The sequence below is a fragment of the Vulpes lagopus genome, chromosome 11, assembly GCF_018345385.1.
Source record: "Vulpes lagopus strain Blue_001 chromosome 11, ASM1834538v1, whole genome shotgun sequence".
Lineage (NCBI taxonomy): Eukaryota > Metazoa > Chordata > Mammalia > Carnivora > Canidae > Vulpes > Vulpes lagopus.
In genome coordinates this window covers 108,556,623-108,571,707 of record NC_054834.1, presented here as the reverse complement: position 1 = coordinate 108,571,707, position 15,085 = coordinate 108,556,623, and the positions used below count along the sequence as shown (strand labels likewise).

The 15,085-nt window shown below is 45.4% G+C and overlaps 1 protein-coding gene across 1 annotated transcript; it reads right to left on the bottom strand.

The window, feature by feature from the left end:
- Window positions 1-7,645: 7,645 nt before the first annotated feature.
- On the bottom strand, window positions 7,646-10,175 carry LOC121471716 (basic proline-rich protein-like). Its single transcript, XM_041722478.1, is given in 6 exon segments — window positions 7,646-7,862; window positions 7,927-8,160; window positions 8,256-8,656; window positions 8,659-8,864; window positions 8,945-9,289; window positions 9,713-10,175. Coding segments are annotated over 6 exon segments (1,866 nt in total).
- Window positions 10,176-15,085: the final 4,910 nt, after the last annotated feature.

Sequence of the window (15,085 nt, the reverse complement as noted above, 5' to 3'; positions counted from 1 at the left end):
CCTCAGAGGAAGGCCAAGGGAACACTGCATTGTTTAACCAGATGAATTCATTTATCCAGTGTTTTTTATGAGTATCTTTGAGCACATATTAAATACAAGGCACTGGAATAGATATTGGAAATAGGGCAAGTTCAAAGATTATTTTTTAATGATTTTTGTTATCAAAAATGTTTAGAGGGGTGCCTGGGTGGCTCAGTCACTAAGTGTCCAACTCTTGCTTTTGGCTCACATCATGATCTCAGGGTCATGAAATCGAGCCCCATGTGCGACTCTGCCCCTGTCTGCCTGTTCTTCTTCCTCTGTTTCTCCCTCCCGTTCCCTCGTGCTCTCTCTCAAATAAATAATTTTATTAATTAATAAATAAATTAATTAAATGTTTAAAATTCATAAGAATATTGTTTGTGGTCTGATCAAATAAAGAGTAAGGAGTTTTCAAATTTATTTTGTAACAAATTTTAAATCACAAATTGTTTGTGAGTTTTAATCCAATGAACATCTAGAAGCGAGATAGAGAATAGTTTGAAAGGGACAAAACCAGCCAGGAAATACTGCACTAGTTTAAAAATAAAGCAGGGAGGTCCTGTGGCTGTGGAATGAAATGTTAATCATGGGAAGACTATGACCTATAAAGCCTTTTTTATCATTGTATGTTATTGAATATGAACAAAAATCTTTTAATTTCTCAATGTAGGCATTTTCCCTGGTAGGAATTTTTTGTACCCACAATACTTTGACTTCACCCGTATCATAAATTTACTGTGTTGTATATTAATTATGCATTTATGTGTTTATCCCCTTAGCTAAATCACAACTCCTTGGAGAGCATGAACTGGGTCAAAATAATTTTTATTAAGTTTTTAATTTTAATTCCACTATGGTTAACATACAGTGTTATACCAGCTTCAGGTGTACAATATAGTGACTCAACAATCTGGACATCACTCAGCACTCACCATGGTAAGTGCCCTCCGTCATCCCCATCACCTATTTCACCCATCCTCCCACCCACCTCCCCTCTGGTAACTATCAGTTTGTTCTCTATAAAGGGTCTGTTTTTTGGGTTTTCTTTTCTTTTTTTCCCTTTACTTAATAAAATTTGTTTTATTTCTATGTTATTCAATATATAAGTGAAATCATATGGTATTAGTCTTCTTCTGACTGACTTGCTTTGCTTAGCACAATACTCTCTAGCTCCATCCATGTCATCGCAAATGACAAGATTCGATTCTTTTTTATGGTTATGTATATTATATATATATATATATATGCCGCCTCTTCTTATCCATTCATCTATTAATGGACACTTGGGCTACTTCCATAATGCTGCAACAGACATAGGGGTGCATGTATCCTTTTGTATTTTTTTATTAAATACCTAGTAATATGATTACTGCATCATAGGGTAGTTCTATTTTTATCAAAATCATTTTTGAATCCCAATGCTTAACATGTGACTGCAAGAAAGTAGTAACTCACTGTGAAAATATGGTTGAGGCTATTTTTTAAAATTTATTTATGACCTGAGCCAAAATCAAGAATCACGGGTTGACTGAGACACCCCAGGAGTGCCGAGGCTATTATTTATTAAATTACACAGTGTTGTCCCTATGAGAACCCAAAGAAGAAATTCAGTTTGCTCCCACTATCATAGTTGTACTCTAGTGAGAAATTGATTATTTTTTGTTACAGGGAATAAAATTTGTGTGTTTCCTTCTTTCTCATTAGCTGTTAGAAAATAAAAAATCAATTTTATACTCTCCAATAACAACTGCATAGAATGTCAGGACACTTATTTTGTATAAAATTCCTCTTCTATCTTATATTTGCTTCATTACTTCTACTTTCTTCATCTCTTCTTCTAATTTCAAACCATTTCTCTTCCTCGATTATTCACATTTATATAAACCACTTTAAAGCCACTTTAGAACAAACTGGATTAAAATGATTAAGCAAATGGCAGATGTTCAATAAATATCTTTTCAGTGATTGAAGAATGGAATACGTTGTTGGATTTAAAATTAAATTGACTTTTCACGTATACCCTTTAAAATTCTCTTGCTTTACATTAGGTAAATCCTTAGGTGTTCTTTAGCTTTCTATCAATACAAACTCAGTAACAAAAGCTACAGATACAACAAAGACGAAGTGCTAGGACTACTTTATAGGTCTTATGCTCTACATTTGTAATACGGTACATGTGATGAAACCGTTTCGAGAAGATAATTTTAATTTAGCAATTCACTAAATCATATGAGACTTTGGATTCACGTTATTAAAGTAAAAGTATATCTTGTATTTTCCCATGTAAAATAAGCATGATCTAACTGCTTTGTGGTCATGTTTTTAAAGTCATTTCTTTTTAATTTTACTTACAAATGACCCTTAGTATTCATACTTTCATAATTTTAAGCCATGTGAGGGAGAAAAAAAAAAAAACAAACTGTGGGAAACTTTAAGGAGTAAATGGGTGGAGTGGGGAAGCACTGTGTTTCTTCAGGATTCCCAGAAGTTTGCGTGGATTTAGCTAGCGCTTGTAATAGCTAAGGCATTACAAACAATAACAAGTGCTTCTTTTGCAGTTCACAGAGTTTAAAGATGAAAAGTAGGCAGCAAAAGTCTTCAGATGGATTGAAGCAGAAGTGACTTGTAGCCAAGCCTGACAGTTTTAAAGAGATTTTATTTATCCATCTGAGGGGGAGGGGGGGGCAACCACAGGCAGGGGAGGGCGGAGGCAGAAGCAGACTCCCGCCGAGCGGGGAGCCCGACGTGGGGCTGGATCCAGGACCCCAGGATCACGACCTGAGCCCAAGGCAGGTGCTTAACAGGCTGAGCCCCCAGGCACCCCAAGTCCCATATTTTTATTCAATAGTTTCTATGGGTGTTTCAAAGGACAAAATTCCTGGGCCATTTAATATCTATATATTTAATGAAACATCTAAAAAGGATTGATGCACTAAGCTGCATAATTTATTTCATATAAGTACATATCTTGCTCCCCACGTGTTATCCTTGCGAGCCTTTCAAACAGGGAAAAGTCTGTGGCTTCCGGTAAGCCTGAAGAAATATGGGACAGCATCAGTTTATCGTGGCGCCTGGCCTACACTCATGAAGCAAAGCACGCAACCCTGATTCAGTATTAAGTTTGGGGAGTTCTTTGCTTAAAGAGCCCAAGATACTGGGGTACTTTCCTATCGAGGTGGCACGAAGCGGTCCTCAGCGGAAGCTATATTCATCCTATCAAAGAATGTGAGGCAAGTGGCCATGTGACCTTTTGGAGGCCTAACCTCTCAAGACAAAATTGCACAGATCTTTCTTCTTAAGAACATTTTCAAAGGTCAGCGATGTTGTACTTTCAACAGCAGATATCTTACATTTTTTTACTCTAGAAACTGCTGAATAATCTGTGGAATATCAAGCTGGGTTAAAGACGGAGTGCGCTTTAGCACATGGCCTTTTAAAGGAAACTAGAAAATCAGAAGAGAAAACAGCAAATTGTCATAGGTTACAGACATTCTAGGAAAGGAACTTCAGATTTTCCTCTAAAAGCTCTTGTACTTTTGCAACATATTTCATCATCGTGTTGCATCACGATCAATAAAACACAGCTTTGTTTGCAATCACTTCAGTGTTGAAAACACGGTGGCTGACTCAGACATGTTAGTCAAAAAGTGTTTTAAAAAATTACATTCAGCCCTTTTCAGACTGCTTGAAAATGATCCTTTACTAGACATAAAGATTCTCATAGTTGTATGAATTTAGCTCTTACTAGTTGAATACAGTGTTATATCAGTTCAAAAATTAAAAGCTGACAAAATTCCTAGACCAATTAGAGGTAAGAGAAATCATTTTGTCATTAAAACTCAAGGGGATTCTTTTCCTACAGCTTATCTTGGAAAAAAGTTTGAAAATATGTAATTTTTAGCAGTGTTCTTACTCCCTCTTGTGACCAGTAAATGAAATGTAAATGCTGCATAAAAGGTTCCATAGAGCTTTTAATAAAATTCCCCAAACCGAGCTAGATTATAAATGCTCATGGAATTCAATTAATATCAAATACATTGCACATTTAAAAAGAATTCATGGCAGACGCGTGGGAGGCTCAGTGGTTGAGCATCTGCCTTGGGCCCAGGGCAGGACCCTGGGGTCCTGGGATCGAGTCCCGCACCGGGTTCCTGCAGGGAGCCTGCTTCTCCCTCTGCCTGTGGGTCTCTCATAAATAAATAATTTTTTTATCATTTAAATATTATTTTTAAAATCTTTTTTAAAAAATTAATAAAATAAAAATAATTCAGGGGAATTCATGAATTCGTCATGACTTGGGGCAATACCAAAAATGTACTTTTTTTGCATGGTTTGTCTTTTATATCTTATTTCAAGACGCCCATTTTTAAATGCCTAAATTCCTTGATAAATAAAACTAAATCAGAATATAAAATAAAAGGCAGCCAAGTTCTCTAGATTGATTTAGCTAGATGTGACTTGTGGCCAAGGCTCACATTTTTATTGAATAATTTCCACAGGTGTCTATACTGTGACGTGGCCCAAGAGAGGTGGTGGGAGTAAAGGACTGTTGTCCCCAAGACCTCAAAGGTCCCAGACGCACAGCCATGCTCCTGGGTGCGGAGACAGGAGCCTCAAGGTAACTGCCAAGCCACTTAAAACCGCCCTGCTCTAAAATCAAAAGAAGTTAAAGCTCAGCTTAGATGCGCTCTTCAGGCTCCACGGCTCTGCTCCTGCCCCCTCGGCAGCCCTCGCCCCTCTCTTTGGCAGGAGCCCGAAGTTCTGCAGGGGCCTGGGATGAACATCTGCGCGAAGACCTGCCCTTAGTCCAGGTCCCCTATTCCACACCATCCCTCACACGTGTCCGAGGTTCAGGTGACACCTCACCCACTCCCTTTATGATTGGTCTTCCCTATTCGGTCACCTTAGAGATGACACACACGTTAACTGAAACTGAAATGCACATGTTTGCCTCATATCCTCCATTTGCTTGTAACAGGGGATCCCTGGAGACGTGAACCTTTACCCCAAAACAATACAGCATTTTAGGCATGAAGTAAAGGTACTGAGTAGCTAGGTTAGCAGGTACTACAGTTGGCATTTTATATAAATTATCCCGTTTAACCCTCATGATATCCCTACGATGCCAGTTCAATCGCAGTCAATTCATAGATGGAAAGACTAAGGCTCGGGAAGTAACTCACCGAAGGTAACGTTGTTAGTCGCTGATCCAAGTTTCACACCAGGCTGGTCTAGCTCCAAAGTCTTTGTCGCTCACTGTTAGCAAATAATGACCCTAAAGATTTTGGCCCTAAAGATTTTTCAGATATTTTCAGACCTTAAGTAAAGGTCGTCGTCTTCTCCATTGTCTTGTGACCTTCTGCCGAGTTGTGAATTACACTCAGTGCCTCAAATATGGAAAAAGTTCTCAAAACCAAACATATGAATATGAGATCACTAAACTGATTTTCGCTCAAGTCCCAGGATTTTCATTATTATTATTTATAGTCCTCTGTTGGGTATTTTATTGTATTATGAAATTCTGTGGAGTCCTAGTTGAATTTTATTATACATCATTAAAAGCATTTGAACATTCAGTTAAATTTACCCAGTGATGATTTATCGAAATCTACTAAGATCGAAACCCATTATGTTATGTTATATTAAAACCTGTGCAAATGGTAAAGACGATTGTCATGGTTTTAGTGGGGGATCCATAGAGGAAAGAAAGACTTTCAAAGCAATGGAATAAGCGCTAGGATGGAAACAGAAGAACAAAGAAGAATGAAACAAAGGGGAGCCAATCGTCCCAGACAAAATTAGAGGATAGCTTCCAGAGAAAACGATGCCAGACTGAGCAAATGAAAGGAGGGAGGAAACAGTGTTTCAGAGGGAGCAGCACGGAAAAGCAGGCAAATATTTAAGATACGCAAACAACAGGACTTTGTGAGATGTTGGATAGGAGGCAAAGAGAAAGCTGGATGGAGGACAGACTGTGGCAGACTTTTAATTCAGGCATCGGGACCTCCTCCAAAGGGCGACACTGATAAACGAAGGAGAGAGAGAATTTTCTATGCATTGAGACATAATCACTCGAAACAACTGCTGGGAAAGAGGCCGGAGGGGAGGGAGACCCCAGTTCCAACAATCACGAGGAGTGAGTGGTTGCTTGATCCGGGGTCACAGCTGCAGCAATATGGAAAAGCTGACCAGTTTGTAAAACATACAAAGTCACAGAATTTTTGATATATTGGATGTAAACAGGGAGGGGGAAAAAAAAAAGGCCGAAGAGGGGATATTCCTGTTTCTGCCAATCGAATGAAAATACGACCTGCGAGCTACAGAACACTAAAGGAGCAGGTGCCCACGAAGGGAGAACGAGAACGTTTGATATTTCAGGACAAAGGAAGTTTGAATTCTTAAATTCTCAGATAATCCGTAGTTTGAGGAAAATGAAGCGAAGCATGAATAAGTATCGTGGAGGATGGGGACAGGGAATGAGGAGCAGAAGGAGGCAGGCTGGCCCGGGTCCCGAGAACTCAGGTGCCGCTGACAGGGAAAGCGGTGCTGGAAGCATCTGGGCCGGGACGTGAGGCCGGCGGGTCCCTGGGGCTGGTGCAGGACCGAGGCCACCGAGGAACGAAACACAGCGAGGGCCGGGCAGGCAGGTGGCATATTGGTGCCACCTGGGAGGCTTTACGATCTACTGATTCTGGACTCACACACCCGTAGAGATTGCAGAAATTCTGATTTAATTCGTCCAAGATGGGGCCTAGCCTGGGCTCTGGGATTCTCTCCAGGTAGCGCTAATGTGCTGCGGGCACTAGCAGCTGAGAAGCACTGAGCTGGAAGGATGTAAGATTGAGAACCGGTTTGTCTTGGTTTTTGTCTTACTTTAACCTGTGAACGGGGAAGAAGTAGTGAGTGATGAAAAGGTGGAGGATACAGCCGGGGGAATGGTTGCCTCCCGTGCTGCGGGAGGACAGGTGCCTGCGGATGTGGGATCAGGGATGCGGGCAGGGAGCCGAGGGTCATCCACATGGACACTGACAGCGCCCAGGCCGCGGGACACTCGGATCAGTGGCCACGGTGAGTCACAGGCTTCATTTAAATTATTTTTAGATTTTTCAAGACAAGTATAAACCAGGTGTGCATGATTCACATTATACATAATATAACGTAACTCCTGAAATGAACCTAAAATCATTCTCCATGTGTTTATAAGCCATTGATATAGTTTACATTTTTATGCATAAAATAACTTAATCCAGAACACTAAATGTGTGCTATTAATAAAATAAATTCAGGTGACTCATTGACCTCTCTGGGAGGGGAAAGGAAAACTGTATTTACATCACGTGTCAGTGACGGATGAAACATCATCTTCAGGGAAAAAGCAGCTTTCAGCAGAAGCCAATGTCCTTGTCTGAGTCTGAAAGTTGACCCGGATCTGTGTGCCTGCCCTGGGAGCGGGGCAGATGATCCGCTGTTCAAGGTCAGCAGCAGGAAGGCAGATGATCCTAACAATTTTCCCTGGTTCTAAAATTTTACCCGGTTCCCACGAGTTGGCCCAAAGTAGAAAAAAATCGTATGTAACCCTAGATATGATCCGCCAGCGTTAGGAAGGCGACTGGTCCTGGTTAGGTCAGAATGGGCTATAGGGCTTCACAGAACCGCGGCGGCCAGCGGGAGGCGGGTCAGAGGGAGGAGGGTCAGCGGGAGGGGGGTGAGAGGGAGGAGGGTGAGAGGGAGGAGGGTCAGTGGGAGGCGGGTCAGAGGGAGGAGGGTCAGCGGTAGGAGAGTCAGAGGGAGGAGGGTCAGCGGGAGGAGAGTCAGCGGGAGGGGGGTCAGCGGGAGGGGGGTCAGCGGGAGGGGGGTCAGCGGGAGGGGGTCAGCAGGAGGGGGGTCAGCGGGAGGGGGTGAGCAGGAGGAGGGTGAGAGGGAGGAGGGTCAGTGGGAGGAGAGTCAGAGGGAGGGGGGTCAGCAGGAGGGGGGTCAGCGGGAGGGGGGTCAGCGGGAGGGGGGTCAGCGGGAGGAGGGTGAGAGGGAGGAGGGTGAGAGGGAGGGGGGTCAGCGGGAGGAGAGTCAGAGGGAGGGGGGTCAGCAGGAGGGGGGTCAGCGGGAGGGGGGTCAGCGGGAGGAGGGTGAGAGGGAGGAGGGTCAGCGGGAGGAGAGTCAGAGGGAGGGGGGTCAGCAGGAGGGGGGTCAGCGGGAGGAGAGTCAGCGGGAGGGGGGTCAGCGGGAGGGGGTGAGCAGGAGGAGGGTGAGAGGGAGGAGGGTCAGTGGGAGGAGAGTCAGAGGGAGGGGGGTCAGCAGGAGGGGGGTCAGCGGGAGGAGGGTCAGCGGGAGGGGGGTCAGCGGGAGGAGGGTGAGAGGGAGGAGGGTGAGAGGGAGGAGGGTCAGCGGGAGGAGAGTCAGCGGGAGGGGGGTCAGCAGGAGGGGGGTCAGCGGGAGGGGGGTCAGCGGGAGGAGGGTGAGAGGGAGGAGGGTGAGAGGGAGGAGGGTCAGCGGGAGGAGAGTCAGAGGGAGGGGGGTCAGCAGGAGGGGGGTCAGCGGGAGGAGAGTCAGCGGGAGGGGGGTCAGCGGGAGGGGGGTCAGCGGGAGGGGGGTCAGCAGGAGGGGGGTCAGCAGGAGGGGGGTCAGCGGGAGGGGGTGAGCAGGAGGAGGGTGAGAGGGAGGAGGGTCAGCGGGAGGAGAGTCAGCGGGAGGGGGGTCATTAGGAGGGGGGTCAGCGGGAGGGGGGTCAGCGGGAGGAGGGTGAGAGGGAGGAGGGTCAGCGGGAGGAGAGTCAGCGGGAGGGGGGTCAGCGGGAGGGGGGTCAGCGGGAGGGGGGTCAGCAGGAGGGGGGTCAGCGGGAGGGGGTGAGCAGGAGGAGGGTGAGAGGGAGGAGGGTCAGCGGGAGGAGAGTCAGAGGGAGGGGGGTCAGCAGGAGGGGGGTCAGCGGGAGGGGGGTCAGCGGGAGGGGGGTCAGCGGGAGGGGGGTGAGAGGGAGGAGGGTCAGCGGGAGGAGAGTCAGCGGGAGGGGGGTCAGCGGGAGGGGGGTCAGAGGGAGGAGGGTCAGCGGGAGGAGGGTCAGAGGGAGGGGGGTCAGAGGGAGGAGGGTCAGCGGGAGGAGGGTCAGAGGGAGGGGGATCAGCGGGAGGAGGGTCAGAGGGAGGGGGGCCAGCGCCAGGGGGGTGAGAGGGACAGTGATCCAGATGGGGGTGATCGGGAGGAGGGTGATGGGGCCGGCGTCGGCAGGACGGGGTCAGCGGGTGGCACGTGGGCCCCGCCCAGCCTTCCTGTCCACCTGTGACCACGTGGCTGAGTCTGGTACCAGGGAGTGGTGCATCCCCCCTGCCCCCTGTACCCCCTCCGTGTCCTCCCCCATCCTCCCCATTCCCCCCCCCCCGTGCGGCCCTGGCTCCTGCTCCCCGCCCCCCGCCCCCCGCCCCCCGCAGGCCCAGGGCAGCCCCCGGGAGCCCCGCGCAGGGCGGGCCGCAGGAGGGCGTCGCAGACCGAGGAGCCCCCCCACAGGGAGCCCCGGGCCGGGTGGGCGTCCACGGGGTGGGGTGCCCGGGTCGGCCCCCCTGGACCCTCCGCCCTCCGCCCGCGCCCCCTGCGCTCACATCCAGAGCCACACCCCACACCCCACACCCCACACCCCAGGAAGGGGACAAGGTACTTCCCTGCGGAGATGCTTCCCCACCCCCAGGGCAAGTCGGCCACTTACTCAAGCATATTCCCCGGTGACTTCCTGGAAAACCACCTTCAGTGCGGGCCCCGCCGCTGTCGCGCTCCTCCTTGTCCAGGAACACGCGGGCGTTCTGACCTAGGTCCTCAGTCTCCTGTGAGTTTAGCCGCTGTGAGTCCCCTGCGCACCTGACGGCTGGTCGGGCCGGAGCCCTCGCGGCTCCTGAGCCGGCCGCAGTGGAATCCCCAGTGTGCTTCCACCTTGTAGGACTTGGAGCCTCTTGCAGTAGGAGCAGCTGCCCCCCGCCCCGGCCTGCACCTCTCCAAAGCCCCTCCACGAGCTCCCGGTTGGTAGGAAGAGAGCAGCCAGGACACACGAACAGGCAGGCATCCAGGTGTGTCGGTGTCAGCAGGTGCCCACGAGGATGGCAGCTGACCCCTGCCACCGAGACCCTCCTGCCATGATTTGGGCCAGCGCTCCCTGGACAGTTTGCTGGTGTCATGACCCACGCGGGGACAGGTGCTCGCCGCCCTGCAGAGCGCGCTCCCTGCAGGTGCAGGTGCAGGTGCAGGTGCAGGTGCAGGTGCAGGTGCAGGTGCAGGGATGGGGGATGCACATGGGGCCCGGGAAGCAGCGGCCCAGGCCCTACAGCCCAGGGCCCTGGAGCTCGGGAAGGAGCCCGTGAGGTCACAGGACAGCCTCCCTGCCAACCAGACCCCATCCTGCCTCCCTCTACCACACCCCCCCCCCAGACTGAAGACAACCCGGGCCTTAACCTGGGCCCTAATCTGGGCCCTAACCTGGGCCCTAACCACTCTCCCCACAGCCAGATGGACAAAGTGGAGATAAGGAAGTGGGGAATTTTCCCTGGATGCACTAACTGTACAATTTCATGGAAGAGACAACAGTGTAGGCCCGGGTCCTTGAAGGTCCAAGGCCCATCCCCACGTGACCATGGCCAAGGGGTGAAGGGGAAGATGGGTGCCCTGCGCTGTGTGGTCAAGAGAGGATGTAGAGGCAGGGGTGACACAGAGAGTCCCCTGGGGCCTATGGCGGGAAGGGCAAAGCCACCCACATCGGAAGCAGATAAATATGAGTTTAATTATCAGCTTGTCCCCAACTAGCTGCGTGGTTTCTGTGTCATCCCCACGTTCTAGCTTGTGAGACGTGGATAGAAATTTTTACCAGGGACATTAGGAAGCTTAAGTGACTAAAAGTAGTTAGGGCGCACAGTAGGCCCTCCATGAATGCGGGTTGTCATTATTAAATATTAGGGGAAACGTGTGTAGACCATACACGCTTTGTTTAAAAAAGCAAATTTATCTGAAAGATAAAGAGGCAGATCCCTGTCATTTGTTACGCCGGGTAACCATTGATTTGCCATTTTCATCTATACTGAAAAGAACTTGAAAATATTTCACTTAAGAATCATTTTATTTCCACGACTTGCCATCCAGATGACCCAGTAAGAACCTCATTTCTAGTCATCTAAGAACCGAATCGTTCTCTCACATGCATCCATTTCCATCAAAAATAAGAGTTTCTAAGAACGTTCGTCTCACATCCACCTAGACACATACTAAATGCATGTTCGACGTGCATTTGTCTAGATAAATATTCTTGGTCCCTAGATCATTTATTTCCTTGTCAGGGAATTATGTATCTGGCTCTTTTTTTTTTTCATTTTCTAAAAATTAATTTTATTCAACATCTTCATCCCCTGGGATTTAGAGTCATGCCAAAGGTTGCATCGCATCAGATTATTTCATCATGGAATTGTGAAATGAAAAATTGTTCTGCCAGAGGTTCTTGGTAGACAGTAAATGGTGAAATCCAAAACTCTCTTACCAACGTACGTCCTTAGCAGCTTGTTTTCAACACGGCACCGCAGAAGGTTCCTACGTGATGACCCCAGAGTCAACAGTGATTCACATTAAATTTCACCTGAGTTTCATTCTTCTTCTTCTTTTTTTTTTTTTGATTCATTTTATTGCTACATAATTGACAGATAGCACTGCAGGAGTTAAGGGTAGAGGCCCTATTACCGTGACACATTTACGTACTGCAGTGTGATTATCGCCCCAGAAGGGGCTAGAACCTCCATCACGTCCCGTGAGCCTCAGGTCCTTCTTGTGGTGTGAATAGTTACGATCCAGGCTCACAACAATTTTAAGTCTATAATATGCTATCGTTATCTGTAATCACCGTATTTTTCATCAGATCTCTAGAACTTATCTACCGACTAGTTGAAAGTTTATACCCTTAAACCACATATTCCAATTTCCCCACTCCCGGCCCCTGATAATCACCATTCTCCTGTTTTTATGAGTTTGGCTTTTCAAAATTCCATGTTTAAGTAATATCATGGAGTATTTGTGATTCTGTGTCTCTTAGCATAATGTCCTGAAGCTCCATCCATGTTTCACAAATCCTTCTTTCTTGTGGTTGAATAGTACTGCATGGGCTACATACCTCACATCTTTATCCATTCATCCATTGCCAGACACTTAAGTTGCTTCCATATTTTGACTTTTGTAAAAAAAAAAAAAAAAGGAAAAGAAAAGAAAAAGAAGAAAGAAGAAAGAAATAAAAGAAAGAAAGAAGAAAGAAAGAAAGAAAGAAAGAAAGAAAGAAAGAAAGAAAGAAAGAAAGAAAGAAAGAATGCTGCAATAAATGTGGAAGTATGCTTATCTCTCAAATATCCTATTTTGTTTTAATTTCCTTTGGCTATATACCCAAAACTGGCATCCCTAGGCATATAGGGGTTTTATTTTTGATGTTTTGAGGAACCTCCATACTGTTTTCCATAGCAGCCTCACCAATTCACATTCACACCGGTGGTTTACAAGTGCCCTTTTTTCCATCTCCTCACCAGCACTTGTTCACTTTTGTCCTCTCCGTAGTAGCCCTTCTAAAGGGTGTGATGTAACAGCTCATTGCGGTTTTGTTTTTCATTTTTCTAATGGCTGGAAGATTGAGCATCTTTTCATATACCTCTTGGCCATTTGGGTGACTTATATGTGTTCTTTATATATATTAGATATTAACCCCTTCTCCAAGATATAGTTTACAAATATTGTCTCCCATTCCACAGGTTGTATTTTTATTTCAATGAATGAATCTTTTTCTGTGTTTTTTGTAGTTTGATGTAGTCTCTTTTGCTGATTTTTGCTTCTGTTGCTTAGGCGTTTGGTGTCGTATTTATAAACTCATTACCCAGACCTACATCAAGGAGCTTCTTCCGTATGTTTTCCTCTAAGAGTTACTATAGAGACTTTTTAGTCAGTGGTGCAAAACTGGATCAACTTCATTTTTCTGCATTGGTTGTCCAGTTTTCCTAACACAGTTTGTTGAAGAGACCATCCATTCCCCCACTGAATTTTCTTGGCTCCCTTGTCAAAGGTTAGTGGTGGTTTATTACTGTATTCTCTATTCTTTTCCAATGGTTTATGAGATATAAAAATATTTTTATGGGCAGCCTGGGTGGTTCAGTGGTTTAGCACCACCCTCAGCCCAGGGCGTGATCCTGGAGACCCGGGACCGAGTCCTGCATTGGGCTCCCTGCATGGAGTCTGCTTCTCCCTCCTCCTGTGTCTCTGCATCTCTCTCTCTGTGTGTCTCTATGAATGAATAAATAAAATGATAAAAAAAAATTTCTTATGCCAGTAACTATACTGCTTTAGTTATTTTCGTTTGGTAGTGTCATTTGAAATCAAGAAGCGCGATGCTTCCAATTTTGTTATTTTTACTTACAATTTCCTTGGCTAATCAGGGCATTTGGGGATTATTTGCTCTATTTCTATTAAAAAAATGGCTTTGAGTATCATGAACCTGTTCACAATATTAATTCTTCCAGTACATATACATGAAATATCTTTCCATTTATTTGTATCTTCTTCAATTTCTTTCATTGAGGTCTCACAGTTTTCATTGTACAATCTTTGGTTTCTTTGGTTATAAATATCCCTTATTATTTTTTTTACATGAGATATAATTGACAGATGAAATTGCATTATTTTAGATGTACAGCTTAATGATTCAATGTATGTATATATTGAAGAATGAGGACCCCATAACATCCATCACCATGGTTACAGATTTTTTCTTCTTGTGATGAGAACTTTAAGATTTATGTTGTTAGTGACTTTCAAATATACAATACAATATTGTTAACTATAGTCACTGTGCCGTGCGTTACGTCCCAGGACTTACTACTCGTATTATTGGCAGGTTGCAGCTTTTGGTCACCTTCACCCATACCGCCTATCCCCCATGCCCTGCTTTTCGCAACCATCTGTCTGTTCTCTGTATCTGTAACTCTATTTTTAATTTCTTTCCTTTAAAAAAAATTTTATTGAAATATAGGTGATCCAATTAGTTTGGAGTGAACAATATAGTACTTCAAGCAGTCTATATTTTATGCTACGATCATGGCCAAGTGCAGCTACTCTCTGTCACCGTACAAACTATTCCAATACCTTTGACTATATTTCTCAACGCTGTCGCTTGTATCATCATGATTTATTCATTCCATGCCTGGAAGCCTTTATCTCCCACTCCCCCTCACCCATTTCCCCCATCTCCCTCACCACCTCCCTTTGGCAAGTCTCAGTTTGATCTCTGTATTTATGGGTCTGTTTCTGCTTTTTTGTTTGTTCATTTATTTTGTTTTTTAAAATTCTATATATAATGGAAATCATATTTTTTTTCTTTCTCTGACATTTCACTTAGCATAATCCCCTCTAAGGTCACCCATGTTGTTGCAAATGGCAAGATCTCATTCTTTTTATAGCCGAGTAATATTCCATTCCATGTTATTTTTATCCATTCATCTTGCTTCCATATCTTGGCTCTTGTAAATTAGCTGCAGTGAACAAAGATAAATCTTTTCAAATTAGGGTTTTCATCCTCTTTGGGTGAATATCCAGATGTAGAATTACTGGATCATATGGTATTCCTCTTTAAATTTTTTTTGAAAAAGATCTTCTTGCATGGAAGATATTTTTCCACAATAGTTGCACCAAATTGCATTTGCACCAACAGTGCAGGAGGGTTCCTTTTACTCCACGTCCTCACCAATACTTGTTATTTCTTGCCTTTGATTTTAGCCATTCTGACAAGTATAACATGATACCTCTTTGTGGTTTTGATTTGCATTCTCTGATGATTAGTGATGTTAAGCACTTATTTTTTTAGTTTCAGGGATAGAATTAAGTGATCCATCAGTTAATTTATCAGTTGCATATAACACCCAGTGCTCATCACATCACATGCCCTCCTTAATGCCCATCACCCAGTTACACAAGTCTCCTATGTCTTTGGGAAAATGTTGCTTCAGATCCTCTACCCATTTTTTTAATTGGATTTTTTAGTTTTTTTGCTATTGCGTATATAAAGACTTCATCTTTTTTA